The sequence below is a fragment of the Jaculus jaculus genome, chromosome 10, assembly GCF_020740685.1.
Source record: "Jaculus jaculus isolate mJacJac1 chromosome 10, mJacJac1.mat.Y.cur, whole genome shotgun sequence".
Lineage (NCBI taxonomy): Eukaryota > Metazoa > Chordata > Mammalia > Rodentia > Dipodidae > Jaculus > Jaculus jaculus.
In genome coordinates, this window is record NC_059111.1 from 107,190,091 (window position 1) to 107,211,062 (window position 20,972).

The window sequence follows — 20,972 nt, forward strand, 5'->3', positions numbered from 1 at the left end:
AATTATGCACAGTGATCTTTCACTTACACAGGGTGAGATCTCACTTTATCTCCACACTATCTTGGTAAAGGAGCTGTCTTTTTACAGTAGGGAAAACTGCAGGTTAAGTTGGTTTCCAGCAGTAAATAACAAAAGGGAGGTTTGAACTAAAAATCTCTTAATTCCTTGTAGAGCTTATGAAGTTAATGAAATTTTACTATATCACAACAGCTTTTAATAAATTTTACTTAGTGCCATGAACCCAGATGCACAAAAATACACACCTAACTGTGGATTTTCAATAACATGCAATTTCACTGTGATGTGGGAAATGCCAGATACTATGAAAAATTTTAAATCCCCTATAACCTTGGTGCTCAGAAATCACCATAACTTCCAGAAGTTTTTCTCTATGCATTCATACAAGTATGTCTTCTTGACATCCTGTGCTTTATGTTTTGTGCCTTTTTATTACCAAGGAGGAAAGTGTGGTGCCATTCCATCCTGATGGTATCCCAGGCTTTATTCTACTGCACTTCACTTGCCTACTTTCCCTAGGCAGTTTAGTATCAATAAGAAACAAGTCAACATTTCATGAGGGTACTATCTTTTTAAAAAGATTTTATCATTTATTTATTTATTTATGTGAGAGAGAGAGAAAGAGAAATAATGGGCATGTCAGGGCCTCTAGCCACTGCCAAAAATGTGCCACCATGTGCATCTGGCTTACGTGGGATCTGGAGAATTGAACCTGGGTCCTTAGGCTTTGCAGGCATGTGCCTTAACCACTAAGCCATATCTCCAGCCAGCAGAGACTCTCTTTCAGGATTAGAACAGTATGAGGTTCAGTAGCACCAGCCTCATCTGGTAGCCTGGTCCAACCGCAAATCCTCTGAGGAATCAGCTCTTCAAGGTGGGGTTTCAGTGAGCTGTCCACGTTATTTTTACCAATGAACAAGTACTTGGCTTCCCATATGCATCAATAAGGCAACAGAATCCTGTTGTAAGATAAAGATAGAACAATCACCACAATTTGAAGAAATCAGAAAATCTTATGTTTTGGGGAGGGGTGAATGTGTGTGTGTGTTTGTGTGTGTGTGTGTGTGTACATGCACACATTCATGTCTACATGTGCAAGTGCAGACACATGTGTACCACAGTGTGCATGAGGAAGTTGGAAGAGAACTTTGGGTATTAGTATGAGCCTTGTCTTACACCTTGTTTGAGGCAAGATCTCTTGCTCATTACTGGATTCATCAATCTTTCTGGCCCACAAGCTTCTGGGAGATTCTCCTATCTTGCATTTAACTGCTAATCCATCTCTCCAGCCCCCCTATCTCTACTTCCCTTCTTGACTTAGGCACACAGAGATTGCATACACTGGTGTAACATGGTTTTATGTGGGTTCTGGGGATCTGTACTCAAAGAATCATACTTGTGTGTGGCAAGTAGAATATCCACTGAGCCATTTTCTGAGCTCCTAAAGCTTCCTGGTTTCCAAAAGTTCCTACACTTAACATCTAGTCTTAATTAACGAACTACTTAGGGAAAAGTCTATAGTCCTGGTGAAAATGCTTTTATATTTTTATCTAGACATTCAGTAAGCACTTATCCATTTTTTCTATCAATTATGTTATAGTATTTGTACACTTCTGGTTAGTCAGATAACACTCCCTTATGAAAGTCAAAATAGAACAAGGAATAGGTAAGTTTCAAATTCATTTCTTATTTCTGCTCTCAAGCATCTACTATGTTAATATAGTAAGGCAATTTTAAATCAATGATATTCAAGTAGGATAGTATATGAGATAAGAAACTACTATCCTGACATGCACAGAAATATACATATTGATGAGGGATATTAAAAGTTTACCACTGGGGCTAGAGAGATGGCTTAGTAGTTAAGGCATTTGCCTCAAAGCCAAACGATCCCAGTTCGAACCTCCAGAACCCATGTAAGCCAGATGCACAAGGGGACACATGCAACATGCATCTAGAGTTCGTTTGCAGTAGCTGAAGACTGGTGTGCCCATTTTCTTTCTCTCTCTCTGTTTCTCTGTCTTTCTCTCTCTCACACAAACATACACACTCACACACATGCACACACTCTCTCTGCCTTTCTCCATCAAATAAATAAAATATATATTTTAAAAAGTTTACCATGTCAGATGCACTATGATAAACCTCTTACATCTCTTTTTCAGTCATGGATAAATGGGTTATACAACAACCCTGCCTACATTTTGTGTGTGTGTGTGTGTGTGTGTGTGTGTGTGTGTGGTACTCTATATAGTCAGAATTTGGACCCATGACTATTTGACTGCAAAGCCATGTTTCTTAGTATTTCAGACTCTACTGATAACTTGGGTTAAAAAATATGTAGATTGAGAAATCAACTTGTGGGACATTGCATAAAAAGTCAACCCCAGAAAGGATAGCATGAACTAATCAAGGCCCTGTAGAAAATCTGCCTGACCTGAGTTCCAAGTCAACGTTGGCATGCTGCTAAAGCCAAGAAAAAGCTAAATAGAAGATTATGAATATATTCAGAGAAGATGGTCTGTGTTATATTAGAAATATAAATGAAATATACATTCTTGAGTCAAATAAAAATAATATTTAAGACTAAACTGGCATTCGTTAAAGAGCATCCTTTGGTAAGAAGTAAAGACATTCTTAGGTAGAATAACAAAACATTATGGATATTATTATAAATCAGATATCTGATTATAAAAACAGGAATGGAAGTTTGAGCATAAGAAAAAGAGAAGATTTAATTGTTAGGTATTAGAAAATCAAGCTGAAATGTTTTAACACCAATTGACCAAAGAGACTAAGAGATTTTAGAATCCTGGAATAAATAAATTTTTGCTCTCTAGAGATGCTGTCATCAGTAAGGCACCACATTTATTTTCACAGACAGTAAGTTCATCTTATTGTTCACTCCCAGTTCTGCCCACTTTTATGGACTTGGTGTCCACATCCTGCCAACCTTAGAATCACTGACCTCAGTCCTCAAGCTTCCCCTTTCTCATGCTGTTTCCAGTCAGGTGCTGTTCATCTTTCAACTGCCAGTGGCAACAACAGCCTGACATTGTATGTACCATGTGAGTCATTTTCCTAAAATTTAATTGTTTTCTGTCTAAAGCCTACATCTAAATATCACATTTTCCTACAAAACATTTAAATTCCAAACTTAGAGCAAACACATTGCTCATTATCTGGGCACTTCGGGGATTGAAAGCAGACTTATTAATAATTTCACTGGGGCAAAGATGGATGGACTCTGCTTAAGTTTCAACCCACATCCTTGTCCAATCCAGGACCTGATGCATAAGCATTATCTAAATAATTAGCAAACATACATTCTCTAAAGGCCTTGTTCTGGATGGTGCTTTGTAAGATTTGTGTAGTATAATGTACTGCCCAGCACAACACAGAAACTCAGTGACCACTGCTCTCCAAAAAGAAGGGAGGGAGGGCAGCAGGAAATGAGGAAGTCAAAGGTCTTCGGAACATTTAACCTAGTGTGGTAGTGGTGTTAAAGTGAAATGGACTCCTTGGAGGAAACTAGGAATGGATAAATTAAAGAGATTCAGAACAACTCTGTGAAGGATCATGTAAGCATGGTCAACCTCAAACTCATTATTATAAATTATTCCATAATTTACCACACAACAATTGTAGAAATAAAATTCAGAGGCACTTTATAAAGTGCATATTGCTTATATATCAGGCAGACAGATTTTTCACCAGACGTGGTTGTTAATTTTGTGAAGATAGGATTCATATCCTTAATAAATGTCAATTTGAAGCTGTTGGAGGAAAAAAAAATACAATGGTTTTCTTAATGGAATTTTAGAGCAGCCCACCACCAAGGAGATATGTAAATGTCCATTTTCTACTTTTGAAAATGGGTTCAAGAAAAAAATTTTTTGTCACACGCATGAGTAGAAAACAGAAAACAATGAAAACCAAGAATCCATAATTTAATTATGCAAAGTTTCAACACTTTGCACAAACTCTATATGATACAATTAAAACACCTGTAACAAATAAAATGAATCAGGGTCATATCCTTCCTTTTCCAGAGATAAATGAAAGTTATAAATCACATACTATTTGTTGGAAATTTATATTCTCTCTCTCTCCCTCTCTCTCTCTCTCTCTCTCTCATTCTCTCTCTCTGTGTGTGTGTGTGTGTGTGTGTGTGTGTGTGTGAGAGAGAGAGAGAGAGAGAGAGAGAGAGGTATAAAAGAGGATAGATAGAATTTTCTCTTATATTTTAGTTGATAACTCCACTAACCAGTCAATTATTTACAAGTTTTCAAAATAAAGTGCCTTATCATAAGGAGATAATAGCTACAACTAAGTATTAATTCGACATTCTTAAGGTTCATGAGCCCCAATGAAACCAGCATCACATATGTTCTGGAATGTACTAATTAGTTCAGTCCATTCCACAACTATAAAGCCATATTGGCAATTTACTTGCTTTGTTGTCAGCAATAGGGGGAAAAAATCATGCTTGTAAATTGAGAGAAGAATGCTCATTCTTGCACAAGGGATGAAGTTCTCCTCCAGGGCAGCCTGCCAACGCTGGGCGCACAACATCAGCCTGGGGAGCCACCTGTCTCACACTGTTCTTATGTAGATTCTTCTGTTCCAGCCATCTATGAACCCTCCTGCGAAGCATACAAACATCTCGGCCAGACATCCAACTACTACTGGATAGATCCCGATGGTAGTGGACCTCTGGGGCCTCTGAAGGTTTACTGCAACATGACAGGTAACTATGTCATAGTCATGTTTTATGAAGATGGCTCTCTGTGTGTTGAGAATGAATGTTCCATGATGGTGCACTCCTTCAGAGAGGTATTCCATCACACCATCGAAGAAGATAAATCTTATTGCACTTGTTTGGTAAGATGTGAAGACATAATGCTAAAGTAATGAAACCTGATACTGTAATTTTTTTAAAAGGCAACCTTTAATTGGAACTACTAATAGTTAACCTCATAAGAAAAAATAGCACATGGAAGGAAAGAGCAAAATTACAAAATTCAAGTCCACAGAGAGAAGGAGCATGTGAAGTGGTGTCAGTGACGTAAACTAGAGGCATTTAGTATGACTGTTAAGTGCCCTCCCTGCCCATGTTAGGGGAAGTATATTGACCATGGCAGACCTTTCTCTGTTCTCTGTAGAGGGAGTCCCTCTGTGGGCTGAGATTACTTGAAGCTTTTGTGAAATTTATTTTGGGAAGAGAGGCTGGATTTTCTTCATTTTTGTATTAAATTTCTGTGCAGAGAAATGAGACTGTGGGTTCTACAAGGTCCCATAGCAGTGGACATAGTGCCCAGGTTCTCAAGAGGGCATCAAATATTCTGTCAGACATCGGCAGCATCCTACCTCCGGAAATCCAGAAAAGACTGCCAGGCATGCGTCACTCTAGGGCTCTAGGAGTTAGCCACAGTTCACTGTGGTCTCTTAAAGGTATACAGTGCTGAGGATGATGGTATGGTGTTGGCACAGGTAGCAATATGATGACTCCTACATATGACTGCTGAGTGCCATGTGTCAGATAACATCACTGTATTTTGTGCCAAGACATGGGCATGGTCCCGTCAGTCCTCAGCTGTATTAGTTGTAACTTTGCTAATTTCAGTAATTCACTTGTCAGCAAAGTTGAGTAGTCATACCAAATGTGGTGGCTTGAAAGCCTTGTCCCCCATGGACTTACGTGTCTTGAATGCTTGGTTCCCAGCTGATGACAACTTGGGAGGTGGAACCCTAGTGAAGGAAGTGTGTCCCCGTGAGCAGATTTTGGGGTGTCACAGCCAGTTCCCCACTGACAAAGCTCAGCTCACTCTTGCTGCTATTTTTCACCTGCTGTGGCAAGATATATTGCCCAGCTTTCCTATCAGACTGTGAGCTAAAACCCTTTCTTCCTTTGTACTTGCTTTTGGTCAAGCATTTTGTCCCAGAAACAGGAAGGTGACTACAACGTCAACCTTATAGAATTATTATACCATTAAAATAATATGCTCAGGAAAGTTTCGCAGGAGAGAAGTGTTGATGTGAAAGTCACTGAGAATTAAGTATCTTGACCCTATCATCCTGACAAGATTCAAACTGAAGTCTGTATGGGGCCAGTGATTTGGAAATATTGCTGTGCTTCTGCATCATGTATGGAATCCTGTTTTCCTGTTCTTTCCAAACAACCTTCTTGGCTCCACCCCAAACGACTTTGTTAGGTCTCAAGTTGAAATTGGATGTATAACAGAACTCTGAACAGTACTGTGAGCATTCAGACGCCAGTGGGGGAACTTTCAGCAGTACCAGGGAACTAGACATGGCACACAAGGGAAGGAAGACTGGGAAGGAAGTGAGTACAGTGTGGGAGATGTGTAGAGGTGATAACCAAATGGCACCTAACATTGCTTCAGTTCTCTCCCATGCCAAGAACTCTAGATGTGTGTGGCAGAAGGAGCTCGTTTACAGAGAACTCGAGCCTAGGTGGTGGTCTTGTCAGTGTACTCAGGCCCTTTCCTTTTTTCACCTGCAGTGAAATCTTACCAGAACCCAAGCACCGTTTGTTAGAAACTGGATGTAATCATGATTTTGGCTTCTCCTAATATATACAAATTTAAAATGTACTGAACTTTATTGAGAGAAGTCAAGGCATACTGACTGCTATTAGACAATTAAGAATCCCCTTTATTTGTTTTGCTAATAGCATTTCAGAAAAGAAAGAGGAAAACAAAGCCATAATCATTGCAATAATCATCTCAAAGATTCACACAAAGTAAGAGCCTGGCTCATGTTGGGAAAAGCTTTCCTTGGTATGAAGTGAAGCTTTCACTCGGAATCCTAGATCCCATTGTTTTCATGTTCCTACAGAGCATGATGACAAAATGTCCAGACTGGTGCTTCGGAGGTCGTCTGAGCAGTGAGAGCTATAACAGGACTTTATGCACTTGGGCAACCTTTCTCTTGCACACTCAAGTTAACCACGAATAGGGTATGCCCAAGGACCCTTGAAGAATCTGGCTAAAAGTAGGTGCTACTTAGCCCTTTGCCATGTATGAGCCTTCCCACCTTCTAGAAAGTTCATGGGCTGATCATATACATGACAGCATGAAACCATTAAGCTTTGCTTGGGCTCTTCTATTTCCAAGATACATGGTAACAAAGAGGGCTGGTAGGCTAAAGTGTCCAGTAGTCTAGACATACCATGCCATGAGGCACTGCATCTATGAGACATTTCTAAAGGATGAAAAGGGGGGAAAAAGGATTAAAGGAGACAATGTACTCAAAAAGATGAGGAAAGAAAAGAACCCTACATTGGCTATGAAGATGGTTCAGTACTTAAGTGTGCTTTCTTGCAATGACTGCTGGCCTAGGTGCAATTTCTTAGCTGTCCATTTAAGTCAAACACAAAATATTGTTGCAAGTGCTTGGTGACACTCTCACACAGTACAAGCTAATAAATATTTTTTTAAATGTTTTCTTAAAAAAAAAAAAAACTAGGGCTGGAGAGATTGTTTAGTGGTTAAGACACTTGCCTGCAAAGTCTAAGGACCCATATTTGACTCTCCAGATCCCAAGTAGGCCAGATGCATCAAGGTGAGGTAAGCACAAGGTTCCACATGCCCACTAGGTGGTACAAGCATCTAGAGTTTGATTGCATAGGTGGTACAAGCATCTAGAGTTTGATTGCAGTGGCTTAGTCCCTGGGGTGCCAATCCCCTCTCTCTCTCTCTCTCTCTCTCTCTCTCTCTCTCTCTCTCTCTCTCTCTCTAAAATATTAAAAATGAAGAAATAAAAAAAACTACAAATCTAAAACCTTAAACATAAAAGAGGTTCCTTTCAAAGTGAAATCCCAATGGCTGGAGCATAGTAAGCCTGAGAGAAGGGGCAGGGTAAAGTGGGGAGATATGCAGGGTCCTTTCAGGTCAGCCATGCCAGGTTAACATGAATGAGGGAGTAACAAAGGTATCTGAGGGCATCTGGAGAAGAAACGAATCATCTGCATGGGTACTGAAATGACTACCGAAGTGGTTAGTAAGGATCTGAAATTCTCGGAGAATACAGAGTGATTTTGGATCGTTGGGAAGACTGTCATGGCTGTGGTGCTGTAATAGAAGCATGGCCAATAGCAGCTGCTGGGATGTTGCAACTGTGGCATGGCCAGAAGGACGGGCTACCTCAGGACTCTGTACATGACAGGAACACCTGAGCTACAGGTCTTGGAAGTTAGGAAGTACCCTGAATGACAGAGCACTTCACCTGCTGCAAGAGTGACATAAGGGAAAGAACGTTTTCAGTGAACCTCTTCTAAAAGAACTCTTCACTCTGTGAAAGCCAAAAGTCTTGTTTCCTATTTCAGGTGCTAAGCCGCCTGGCAAACTTTGGTCACTATTAACCTTGTCTTCCCTCTCCATTCATATCCTCTCTTTGAAAATGTGGTGCTACAATTTTTAGGAAGGTGTTCCATCTTGAATTTGCAGTATTTACCTCCTTTTCATATTTTTTTAAGGTTTGTAATATGTGAGTATATTTAAGCTTGATCATATTCCCATGGGTTTCCACTCATAAGCTCACTATCCCCTGCCTCAATTCCACTTCTGATTGCACATTGCTCCGCAACATTTTAGCTTCATACTTCTATTTTATTCATTCATTTACCAATAAATTCTCTCTGGAATTGTTAAATTTTTATATTCAAAGCTTCCTGTACTTCCTCCTATTAAACAATTAAGAATAATAATAAATAAAGTTAGATCCAACATTATCTATGGGCCCTTACTGCCTGTCCCTAACCTCAAAACAATATTTTCCTTAGTATGCTATTCTCGGACTCATGACTTCTATAATTCTACTTGTAGTCATATGGAATGTTTTTTTGTTGTTATTGTTGTTAAGAAAAAATTAAATCAGGGCTGGAGAAATGGCTTAGCAGATGAGGCACTTGCCTGTAAAGCCAAAGGACCCAGGTTCAATTCCCCATGACCCATGTAAGCCAGATGCACACTGTGGCACATGTGTCTGGAGTTTATTTCCAGCAGCCAGAGGACCTTGTGCACCCATATTCTCTCTCTCTCTCTCTCTGTTGAATAAATAAGTAAATTAATTAATTAATTAGTTAAAATTTTAAAAATTAAAGTAAATATTTGTGTTCAAGTGCATGAGTTTTAAAGTCCACACTCCTCTTGCATCCATCCTACTACTCGTTTTGTAGTTATATCAAAAAGCTATTAAGCTTGTTTACATAATTTGTGCTTTATAAAGCCCGAGGATTTAGCTGATCAAATTCTATTATCCTCTATAATGGTAAAAGCTGCTCATGTCTTTTTAATCTAATATTTATAGAGAGCTCGTTACTGATGTTCCTAAGCACTTGCACTGGAGAGTATTACCATCTTTATTCTAGCACTTCTCACACATTTCAGTGATGTCATGTGGGCAGGTGGGGGCATTATTCACTGGGGTAACAAAAGTGAGCTTTAATGAAGAGTGTCATCCACCTATGCATGCCCACATCAGCTCCAGCCCAGGAAAGCCAAGCGATTTCTTCTTCCCTGCGGTATTCACCTTCTTATCAAATTACAGTGGCATAAACTCATTTTCACACAGTTCTTGAGATCAGAAGCCTGGCGCAGGTGAGCTGGGCCACCTGAACGTGGTCTGTTTGGGCTCTGTTCTCCTCTGAGACATGGAATTTTCTTGAAAGCTCTTATGAAGGCCCACATCCTTGTGGTTTTAAGCCTGGCACCTTGTTTTCCTGCTGGCTGTTGGTCATAGATTGCTCTTAGCTCTTAGACCCAGCTCGTGGGCTCAGCCATAGGAATGCATGCATTGTCAGCAGTCTGTCCTTCAGACCTTCCTCCAGAGCTCACCTGATTGGATCATACCAAGCTAGAATAATTGTTCACCTGGTTAATTTCTTAACTCATAAGAGACTTGATTATGTCTACAAGCTCTTTACATGGGCCAACATATTTGTAGCTGCCATCCATATTTGAGAAGAGGGAACCTGTGGGTCATTCCCACGAGGTGTCAGCTCTCTCCCAGGCCTCCTTTGAACTTTGCTCATTGCACCGACCCTGGTTCCTCCATATATTATGAAAATTACCAAGTAGGCATTTTTGCCTGTGGAGTACTACACAACGATTTATTTGTAAATTGTTAAATTTAATGGCTTTTAGCTTTGACATGTTGTCCAGTAAAAGAGGTTTTGATGATATAAATAAAGAAAAAATGTTTGCCAACTAAAAAGGACAATTTCTGACAAGGTAGGAAATATATGATGAATATTTTACATTTTCCACTTACATATACATACATACATATGACTAAATGTATCAGGCATATTCTAAGAATATCACACATGGGGCCACCCAGTAATTCACAGTTGCATATAATAAGGTAGAGATTATAACTATTCCCATTGTTTATATGATTAAGGCTTAGCGAAGTTAAGCCAAGAGTCACATATGTCACAAGACATGCAGCCTGATATTTTATCTAAGTTTCTGTGCTTCAGCCTTTAGCTGTGTGCGCACACACATGTGTGCAAACTTGGGTGTGCATGAAAAACGGCATTCCTCATTTGGGATTCCTCAGCTCGGTTTGTGATGCTTTTCTTAGATGATCATTTGTTATTAGCATCTCTTCGTTATCATCAGAACTCCCTTATGTGGCGCTAACTCATTATCTATGCTTTGGACAGAACTTTGCCTATAAACTATTTACTTCTTAATTGTCCTACTAATAATGCCTTGGGGTTTTTAATCAAAGAACAGAATTTAAAAAAAAAAAAAAAAACAAAGTCAGCATATAACCCATTAGATAAATGTTACCAGTTTTTGTTCATGATTCAAGAAAAAGCATATTATCTGACATAGATTTCTAAGGATCTGGAAGGATAATTCATGTTTGTTTTGTTTTACTCCATGCCTGAACTGTTTGCTGTATATACTTGGGAAAGGTCACCACCTGGAATTTCCTTCTTCTGCTGTGTTCATTCATGTAAGAGTTTTCTAAGTTAATTGTAGCTTGGAATTTTAGCCTAACTTTTAGGATAATTTAAACTCTACCCCTGACATCTGGTTATTTTCATCCTGACACCAGGATGAAATGAAGCTGCATTGCTATCATCTGTAACATTTAATATGATGATAGTGCCTTATCCTGCCCTTATTGGAAAGAAACCAGCAAGGATCGAGCGAGCAGAACCCTTCTGTTCTTTGTTATCTGGGCTTATAATGTTCACAAGTGGGTTACTCCTGGCAGTCTAACCCCTTCATGGACCTGAGTCTTGAGCTCTTTTCTCTGATGTGTGTGTGGCTTGAAGTGTAAGCTTCTTCCCTTTTATTCCCTCAGCTTTTTTGTATTTTTCTCATCAAAGGCATTTTCTTCTCTTCTTTCTCCTAACCCAGTTTACTCCTCTGTAGTTAACTTACACATAGAACTGCTCTGTCCTGTCTTCCCTCGGCCACATCTCATCTTTGTCGACCTCTTACAGGCTGCCTTTGTTATAAACCTTTGTAATCATTCAGCAACTCCTGCCTCACGCGTTCAGCTATTTCAGCTCCTCACAATCAGTATAAATCTTTGAATTCAATTCCGTTCATACAGCTTCAATTGAAAATCTAGGAACCAACTCGCTGATCAAACACAGCCCAGAAAGACCCTTCTTGGTGACTGATTACCCACTCATAGAAGACTTTCTTTCCCTTTCAGATTCACACTTGCTCTATAGATGGCTTCCACCTGCCAGGCTTTCTTTGAAATTGCTTCTTCACTGTGTCAGTCACAGTGATAGGTTAGTACTACAAAAGTTCCCAAATGGTTTTCAAACTTGAGATCAAGCTAGGGAAAGGAAAGCTGTAAGATGCCTCATAGACCTGTGCCAGAAGCCAGACCTGGGAAGAAGGCAAAAGACTCCACGTAACATCAAGACAGGTGGTCACTCAGAGCCCCCACAGTCATCTCCAAAATGGTACCCAGGAGAAAATTAAACCATGTTACAATATTTTTAGACAACATGTCAAAATGATATTTGAAATATGCTTCTTTTATGCATTTCTCCATTCAAAATGTGAGCATCAGGTCCACAATAATCAACTGTTCACACGAACGAATTAAGATGGGAAGAAAGCAGCTTGGGATATGCTATTAAGGCCAGCACCATGCTTTGTAAACAAAACCCAAAATCTTCAGAAATAAGCTCACACCTTTGAGCTAGAAATTTGTCTCTTCAGGCTAAACTTAAAAGCACACAACAAGCATGTTTCTGTTTCATGAAATCCTAGGTTTTTCAGTTTTGTGGGTCGCCTTTAATTTGTTCTGAATTAATCAATTTCCATAACAGATGTACCTGGAGATTTTGTGGAGACAATCCTAAATATAGCAAGCAATCACTCTTCTCTTATATTTAATCACTGCATCCAAATAAGAACAATCATAAATTTCCCCTGTGGTAGGCCAGCATGGGCAGGCAAGGATTTCTAGTCACATACTCTAAAACTGCTTCTTATGAGCAAGAAGCCCTAGAGCTCGGGACCTAAGCAATCATTGCATAAGAGCAGTCTCCACACTGAGGAGAGAAATGATAACTGCAGAAGAACGTCCCAATAAATGAAGTGGTCCAAAATCCTGTTTGTTGCATTTGTGTACATACAAGTTCATTAGAGCTAGCTTCTCTTCATGGGATTATTCAGCTCATATGTTATTTTATACACATTTTTGATCAAAATCAGCATTGAAATGTGAGAATAAGTAAAAATTCACTGCATGACCTTTCAGCTCACTGACATAATTCACTTTTTCCTTCACATGCCTCTTTCCTACTCCATCTTCCATGGACCCATGTTTGTGCTTTCTACTTCATGGCTAGTTTTATCGTTCCTAGCCACGGGGCTCAGACAAGACATCATTAATATGGACGTTGAGATGGCTGCTATAGAAAGTTGATTAGTATTTTGCCAAGGTGAGCCACATACAGAATAGAACCTGACATCTTCCCTGCTTGCTTTCTACATTCTACCGAGCACCATCCAGAATTCCTTCCCACCACCCATGTGTTTATTCAGCCAAGATGTTTCCTCATCTGCCCACATTGGGATTCCTGCTTTCTGCTTCCCAAGTCTTCCTCATTTTATCTTCCTCCTCATTTGGATAAACACATGAATAATGACTTCTTGATCTCATACTCTCTAAAAGTGAGAAGCATCTATTTGTCATCACATCACATGGCTATCTCCTCCATTTGCTGGGTGTTTCTGCGCACACGGGCAGCCCATGCCCTTTACTCTCCTGTCATTCACTCATTCCTTCTTGTTTTTTTTTTAATTTTTTTTGTTTATTTTTATTTATGTATTTGAGAGCGACAGATAGAGAGAGAAAGAGGGACAGAGAGAGAAAGAGAGAGAGAGAATGGGTCCAGGGCCTCCAGCCACTGCAAATGAACTCCAGACGCATGCGCCCCCTTGTGTATCTGGCTAACGTGGGTCCTGGGGAATCAAGCCTCAAACCGGGGTCCTTAGGCTTCACAGGCAAGCGCTTAGCTGCTAAGCCCTCTCTCCAGCCCTCATTCTTGATTTTGTGTCATAATTATATAATTCTTAAATTTCCCTGTCAATAGCATTTTTTTCTCTCATTGGTTTAGAAATGGATTTTTTTCTTCTGTCCCAGAGATCCTAAGAATCCTTTTTTTCTTCTCCTATAGTTTTCTTTGTTATTTTATTCCACTCATGTTTTTGTCCTTCCTCACCTCTTCCTCTCCTGCCTTACTCTTTCTCTCTCTCTTTCTCTCTCTCTCCTATCTTCCCCTTTCTCTCTCTTTCCATACTCTCTTCATCTCTCCCTCAATCTTTCTCCATCTTCCTTTTCTCCCCTTTCTTCCTCCATGTTCTCCTTCTCCATTTTTTTTCCCTGTCTATCTTTCTCCTTCCTTCTCCCTCTCTTGCTCTCTTTCAATTTTCAGAGCTTCCATCAGGTTCTGGACCACCTCAGCTATGTGTTTAATGCTAATAGGGAGTGAGACTTGTTGAGTGTGCACTTCACTTAGGCTCATGTGACCTCCACCAGGCTGTGCCCAGCATACTCACGCTTCTCCACCTGTCCAGATGTGGTTGATAGCAGCTTTCCACTTTACTATCACCGTGTCTTTGTTTGGAGGACATATTACTTACTCACCTCCCTGAAGGGAGAACTCACTTTAAGACTTGCTCACGTGTAGTCAGTATTTGTGAACTCTTTCTTTAATACTGGTCATTTTAACTGGTAATCTAGTCCCAGACATCCCTTTCCTGGAGGCTTTGGTGAAGTTGCCAGTGACTTTGGAACCATTTACAAGGAGCAAAATTGTCTAAGAGCATAATCATCACAGTGTACATAAACAGGGATAGTCTCCATTTATGCATGGTTTCCATGTGCTTGGCTGTGCCTTCTGATTCTCACTGCAGAAACTCTTGGCAAATAAACCTCCAGAGTAAGTCAGACACGATCAACCCAAAGGTCTAGGGAAAAGATCTATTAATCTACAATCTACCAAGCAGCCTTAGACCAATTTTCTTCATTTCAATCATTCCCAAACCTGTGATTAGTCAGTTATGAGATAATGAGTGATATCCTTACATACACTAATGTTACCATATACCCATGTTCTGTCCTTCCTTCAAAGTTATTGTCACTAATATTCCATTGTCTTAATTTTTTTGGTGTGTGTGGGATGGTGTGAGATGATAGAAACATGTGCAAACATACACACACACATATACATTCACATATCACCATATGTAGGTGTATACTTGAATATATAGTATATGTGTGTATGTCAGCCCTACACATTTGAGCTTTCGTGAAATATTTTTTGTAAAGTACTATATGCCAGTTTTCCCTCAATACTCAGTGTATCCCACCCAGAATCCTTATATCTTTTATACCCCTTGGTTTGAAGACTCTGTAGCCCAGACACATGATGTTAAGTGATAATAATCCTCCTGCCAAAGCATCCTGAGTGCTGGCATTATATGTGTGAGCTGCCATACCCAGACTCATTTTTAATTTGTAATATACAGAAAAACAGTGTTTCAAACCATGCATTTTAAAGTTATTATAATCTCTACATTTTTACTGTCAATAAATAACATTTACATTTTGTTAACAAAAGTCATATTTCTTAAGGTATTTATTATGGGCTCTCTATAGGAGGTAATATAATAACTCTATTCAAATAAAGTATTTAAGCCATAGGTTCAAAAATGTTCTATACAATTTACTCCATAGATTTGCTAAATTACAAGTTCTCCATCTTTTGGTGTTTTAATTGTTTTTTTTTTTGTTTGTTTGTTTGTTTCTTTGCTTACTGCAAAAAGTAAAACATTGTAGAAACCATTATGAAATGCAAAAAAAAAAAAGAAACTAAAGGTGCACAGGAGTATTTTATCGTTTTAGTGCACAGCCAGTCATTTTATATGAACATTAATAATTTCTTTCATTAGTAAAAACACAATTTCCATAATATGACTAACACTTACATTTTATTTGTGCTAACACACCAGGTTTTTTGCAGAGATGAGTAGAACTTACATGCTTGTAAACCTGGCCCCATCCAGCATCCATCTCACTATCATGATGACATTAAAAGGGATTTGTGGTGGTTCTGCTTAATTTGCATTTCAGCTCGCCAGCAAGGTCTTATTCATAATTGATTGTATCCGCTATGAAATCTGGTACTGTGAGGGAGAGCTAACCATCTTCCCATGAAGTGTGTGTTCTTGGTTAGAGTAATTAACCAACCTTTGCCAACCCTTGTGTGTAGACCAATCATAAACATACTACAAGTTCAATTATGCCAAATTGTCCTTATAGGTATTTTATTTTCATTGACAATTTTATACATGTTTATAATGTATTTTGACCAAGCTCCTCACATTGCGCTCTCTTAACCATCCTCAAATCCTCCTTGTTATGAACCCCTTTTTCCCAACCAGTTCCTCCTCTACCTTGATGTATCTTATTTCTTATGCATGGGTAAGACCCACTGAGTTTAATTAGGGTTACCTACATAGTCATCAATGGGGTATTACTTACCAGAGCACATGGATCCTACCAGTTGCTGTACCACTGCAGAAACTGTTTCCCACTCCCTCAGGTATCATTAGCTGTCTGTAAGTTCTAGGCAGGAATAGGAGCCTCATGCCCTTCTCCATCGTCCATGTCAGAATGTTCATGGCCCATCTACATGTTGTGTGGAACAATTGCTGGTTACGGTAGTCACTGTAAGGTCATGAATACAATGGCTTGTCATGTCTGGAAGACAGCGTTCTTGTGGAGATTTTTTTTTTCTTTTTCTTTTTCTTTTCTTTTTTTTTTTTTTTGTTAGTTTTCTATTCTGCAAGCACAGGCAGTTTGGTACCATTATTAGGCTCATCCGTGACCTATGGAGATTTTTTTAAGTAACGAACTAATCACCTGCTGTAAGAGTTGGTTGCTTTGCTATCTACAAAAGGAACTATGTCAACATAAAATAATGAGTTCAGAAGTCATATGCAAACGATGGTTTCTTTCACCCACCTACTGTTAAATTCTGTTTAATCCTGTTACGGCACAACAGACTTCTGTCCTAGCAATATTCATCACCAGTGGTGTTGTGAGCCTTATTAGTCACTCTGCTAACAAAGAATCACTGCTGCTGGCTATTAATTGCAATTCCAGGCCAAGTTGGGCTAGTGTCTCATACATTTTCCTTTGCTTCTTTCTTCTTTTGCATATTCCTAGTTCCACGCTATATCAGTTAGTTTTCTAGTTGCTGAGAAAGAATAGCTGACTGAAACAACTTAAGGAAACATGCATTTTCAGAGGATGCAGTCCATCCCTACAAGGAAGGCATGGTGGCTGGATGTTTGGTCATGGGTGGTAGAAGTCTGGACTGTGGCTTACTAGATCAGGAAGCAAGAACTCTGGCCAGAGGTGAGCTTATGCTACTATCCTCAAAAGCCTATTCCCAAGAACCCAAGTCCTTTAGCCATAGCACATAACTTCAAAGATACCCCAAGCTTCCAAACAGTGCTGGGAGCCAGGCTGTGGTCAAACACAAGCCTGTGAGGAACATTTCAAACTGAAACCATACACACAGTCTTCTTCCAGCGTTTTCCATTAGATGGAAGAGAGATCTGATATGAGTGCAGCATATGCGTTTGTCACTCCTCCTGGTGGTATCTCCATGTCAAGAAACAGTAGCAGAGAAGAATGAAAACAGAGGTAACACCTTACCTTCAGACAGCACAGCCTACAATTGCCCCATCTCTCCCTTCAGAGGTCCATTTCCACATCTACATAAAACAGCAGTCCATGTGACTTGGAGAGGCCTTTACATGGGAAGGTTGTATTTTTCCATTTGTAAGCTGGCACGCCATTATTTCTGTTGACTAAACTGTTTTACTTTTTATCTGCTTTCTGGCATGTTATGAATTCTTTTTCCTTCTTAATGATTCTATACAGGAAATGAGATCAGAGAACAAACTTGACTTAAATAGGTGATGGGGACAAAGTAAAGGAACAGCTCTGAAAAGAAGTTTCCACATCTGGAAGGAGAATTGCCTCCTAGTGTCTATTAACCTCACGTTCTATCTTCCCTTTGAAAGTTCCACACTCTGCTTGTGAAAATATTTAGTATTGCCACATATAGCATTCATTTCTAATATTGTGCATTTCCTCCTTTGTGGCAATATTAGAGTCGACCTGTCTATAATTAAGGGTGGGCAAGTACCAAACTTGGTCAGAGGTCTCCATGGATACTGTAATTTGCTGGTGTGCCTTATAAATATTTTATTGTTGGTAGTGGTTACAAACTAGTTTACTTATTTTTTGTTATTACTGAATAGTAAAGGCAAGAGCTACTTTAAAGAGGAGATTTGATAAGTAAGATTTGCAGATTTGTTATTATAAGCACTGATATTCACATTCTCCTTTCCCAAGTCCTAGGCAGAAACCCTGTGATATGTTTGGAGGCATCACCATGGCCCCATCCAGCATCTATCTCACTATCATGATGACATTAAAAGGGATTTGTGGTGGTTCTGCTTAATTTGCACTTCAGCTCTCCAGCAAGGTCTTATTCATAATTGATTGTTCACCCTTTAATGTTGTTGTAAATAAAGTAAGGAAGAAAATAACGTTCAAAACCAGGTCAGCACACCAAGGCTTGCTTGCAGTATCCTTATATAAAGATATTTTTAATAAATTGATGGTCTGCTACAGAAGTTTCTACTTATAATATTTTTTGTGTTAAAAGAAATATTTTACTGTCTCAGAATGGCAAAAATTTAGTGTAGAAATTACTCCTGAAACAAAAATTATAGAAATTATATAAGCCTGCCATAAAACCACTCATTTAAATACTTTAAAGCTATATCACAAAATAATTGTTTTCAGAAGAAACATTAGCTGTGCTTTGAAAGAAACATCAACTTTGAACCAAAACCAATTATACTTCATGAAATACTTAATATTTTTAAGAAATGTACAGGGAAAAGCAGTTCAAAATTATTGCAAAACAATTTTTTTTTTTGAGTTATGGTCTCACTGTAGCCCACGCTGACCTGGAATTCACTATGTGCTCTCAGGATGGCTTCAAACTCACAGAGACCATCCTAACTCTGCCTCCTTAGTGCTAGGAATAAAGGTATGCACTACCACACCTGGCCACAAATCAATATCTTTAAACATAATTGTAAAGTCACCTCTTGAACTTCCCACTAATTTCCATAGATCATAAGTGACTGGACATTGATTCTCTAGCCTTCCCTAATTCTGATTGCTATGTTCTTCCCTTTCTTCTTTTATTTACTTTTAGGTTTTTTTCCCCCTTTTTGGATTAAGTGTGTGGTCTGATTACCAGTAAGCTTAATAGCATCACAATAGTGAGGTTCTATCATGCACAAGGCACAAAAGGTGCGTTATTTCCTGTGCTTAAAAAATGTCTATGTTTTTCATTCTGTTATCCCCTGGGCACAATTTTTAGAATCTTGATGTGTTTACCTAAATGTATATAATTGTAAGTTTATTAGCTTAACCATTATTATGATTGCATATTATGTGCCTGACATCAGAAACACCGTGACAAGCATATTACATGAGCATCTGGTTGTATTGAGTTTATACTGCTACAGGTAAGTATAAAATTATTTGAAATAATTTAGACAGGTTTAATACTCGTAGAGATGTCATTTCTATGACAGGCAATTTATCACTTTAAGTTACTAATTCTCAAACTTTAGTGACTTATTTTCATACATCTTTAAGCCTCCAAACCATCTATTTAATTTTTAGTGAATAATTATCTTTAAATTTCCTTTTTAAACAAACACTATTCTAAGTAAGCCACAGCAGCCATAAAATTTCCTGGTTAGTTTATTTTGCGTTCTTTCATAATATACTGTTAAATCATGATGTTATGACAGTAAATAATATTTCTCAAAGAGTAAATAGTATCTGCTAATACTTTTTTGTTTTGTGAAACTACCAACTTGTTATGGAGTTAAACCAAGAATTTACCCAACTTTGAAATCAAATATCTTATCTAAATCCAAGGAAGCTTCAGCAGGAGAGCCTCATCTTAAAACACAGGTGTACTTTGGTCAATTATTAAATGGGGCCTCAATCACCTTTCTGCTAATAGTTTATTCATGTTGAGCTGAATGTTCTTCATTCTTCCTTCTTGTCTTTCAGGCTTTTTTCTTCTTTCTCCTTCCATCTTGAACAGACTTATTATTTAATCCGTAATTACTGCTCTTTATTTCTTTTGTCTAAAAGAATGCAAGCTTCCCCAAGCCATTCTACAAAATCTTCTGCCCTTGACCACATAAGTTGTCTATGCTGTCCTGCTCTCAATGGCTTATGCTTCTGCCTCACTTTTTATCAAACTTACAACCCTAGGAGCCACATAATGGTTTAGTATACTCAGAGAACATTGAGACAAAGAGAGTATGAATTACCTAGGTGCAGCTCTGTTTGCAGATGAAATACTGAGGCTTGTGCCTTGAAAGTCTCAAGTTAAATATTTTATTATATTTAAATTAGGTAGGACATATTCATAGAATTAAGTCTAACACAATATTTTGAATACCTCCAGAGAATTTCTCTATATTACTGTCTCTGCTTCAATCAGCTTGCAAAATGATACTGGTTCTTGTTCCTTATCTTAGTAAATATCTTACTGATAACACATATTTTTAGGTTCATAAGCAACAACAAAGCAGTGCTAAAAATTAGGCAACACATTGTTCCGGACATGGTACTTTTTGTGGACAACTTCACATTAGATACATAATATTGTCAATTGTTTCCTTTTATTTTTTATTGACAGCTTCCATATTTTAAGACAATAAACCATGATAATTCCCTCCCCTCTCTGACTTTCCCCTTCACAAATTCATACTCCATCAGATCCACTCCATGTCTCCATTAGTCTCTCTCTCTCTCTCTCTTTTTTTTTTTTTTGATGTTATCACCTTTTTCTCCTATTATGAGGGTCTTCAGAAGGTAGTGCTAGGCACTGAAAGGTCACGTATAACAAGGCCAATATTTGTATAGATGATTACATTATAAACAGTCCTATCCTTCCTTTGGCTCTTACATTCTTTCTGCCACCTCTTCCACAATAGGCCCTGAGCCTTGAAGGTGTGATAGAAATGTTTCAATGCTAAATACTCTTCTGTCACTTCCCAGCACAGTGGTAGGTTTTGGGTCATCTCAGTGGTCACCATCATCTTAAAAGAGAAGCTTCTCTAACCAAAATTGAGGGTAATAATATATGGGTATGAACATTGGGTAAAGTGCTTACAGGGAAGTTTGGTGGACATAATATATAATATATGCATTTAGCTAGACAAGAGCAGGTGTTACATTCCTAAGGCTTATGACCTTGTCCACCATAGGATTTTAATTAGGTTTTCACTACCAGGCATGTATCCCCTCCCATA

At 38.7% G+C, this 20,972-nt stretch overlaps 1 protein-coding gene across 1 annotated transcript in view; it reads left to right on the forward strand.

Moving 5' to 3' along the window:
• Cntnap2 (contactin associated protein 2) overlaps positions 1-20,972 on the forward strand; it is a 1,990,154-nt gene that overhangs the window by 1,219,637 nt on the left and 749,545 nt on the right. The window contains exon 12 of the mRNA XM_004661135.3: positions 4,649-4,768. Coding sequence (XP_004661192.1) covers positions 4,649-4,768 — 120 coding nt within the window. The remainder of the gene's footprint in view (positions 1-4,648; positions 4,769-20,972) is intronic.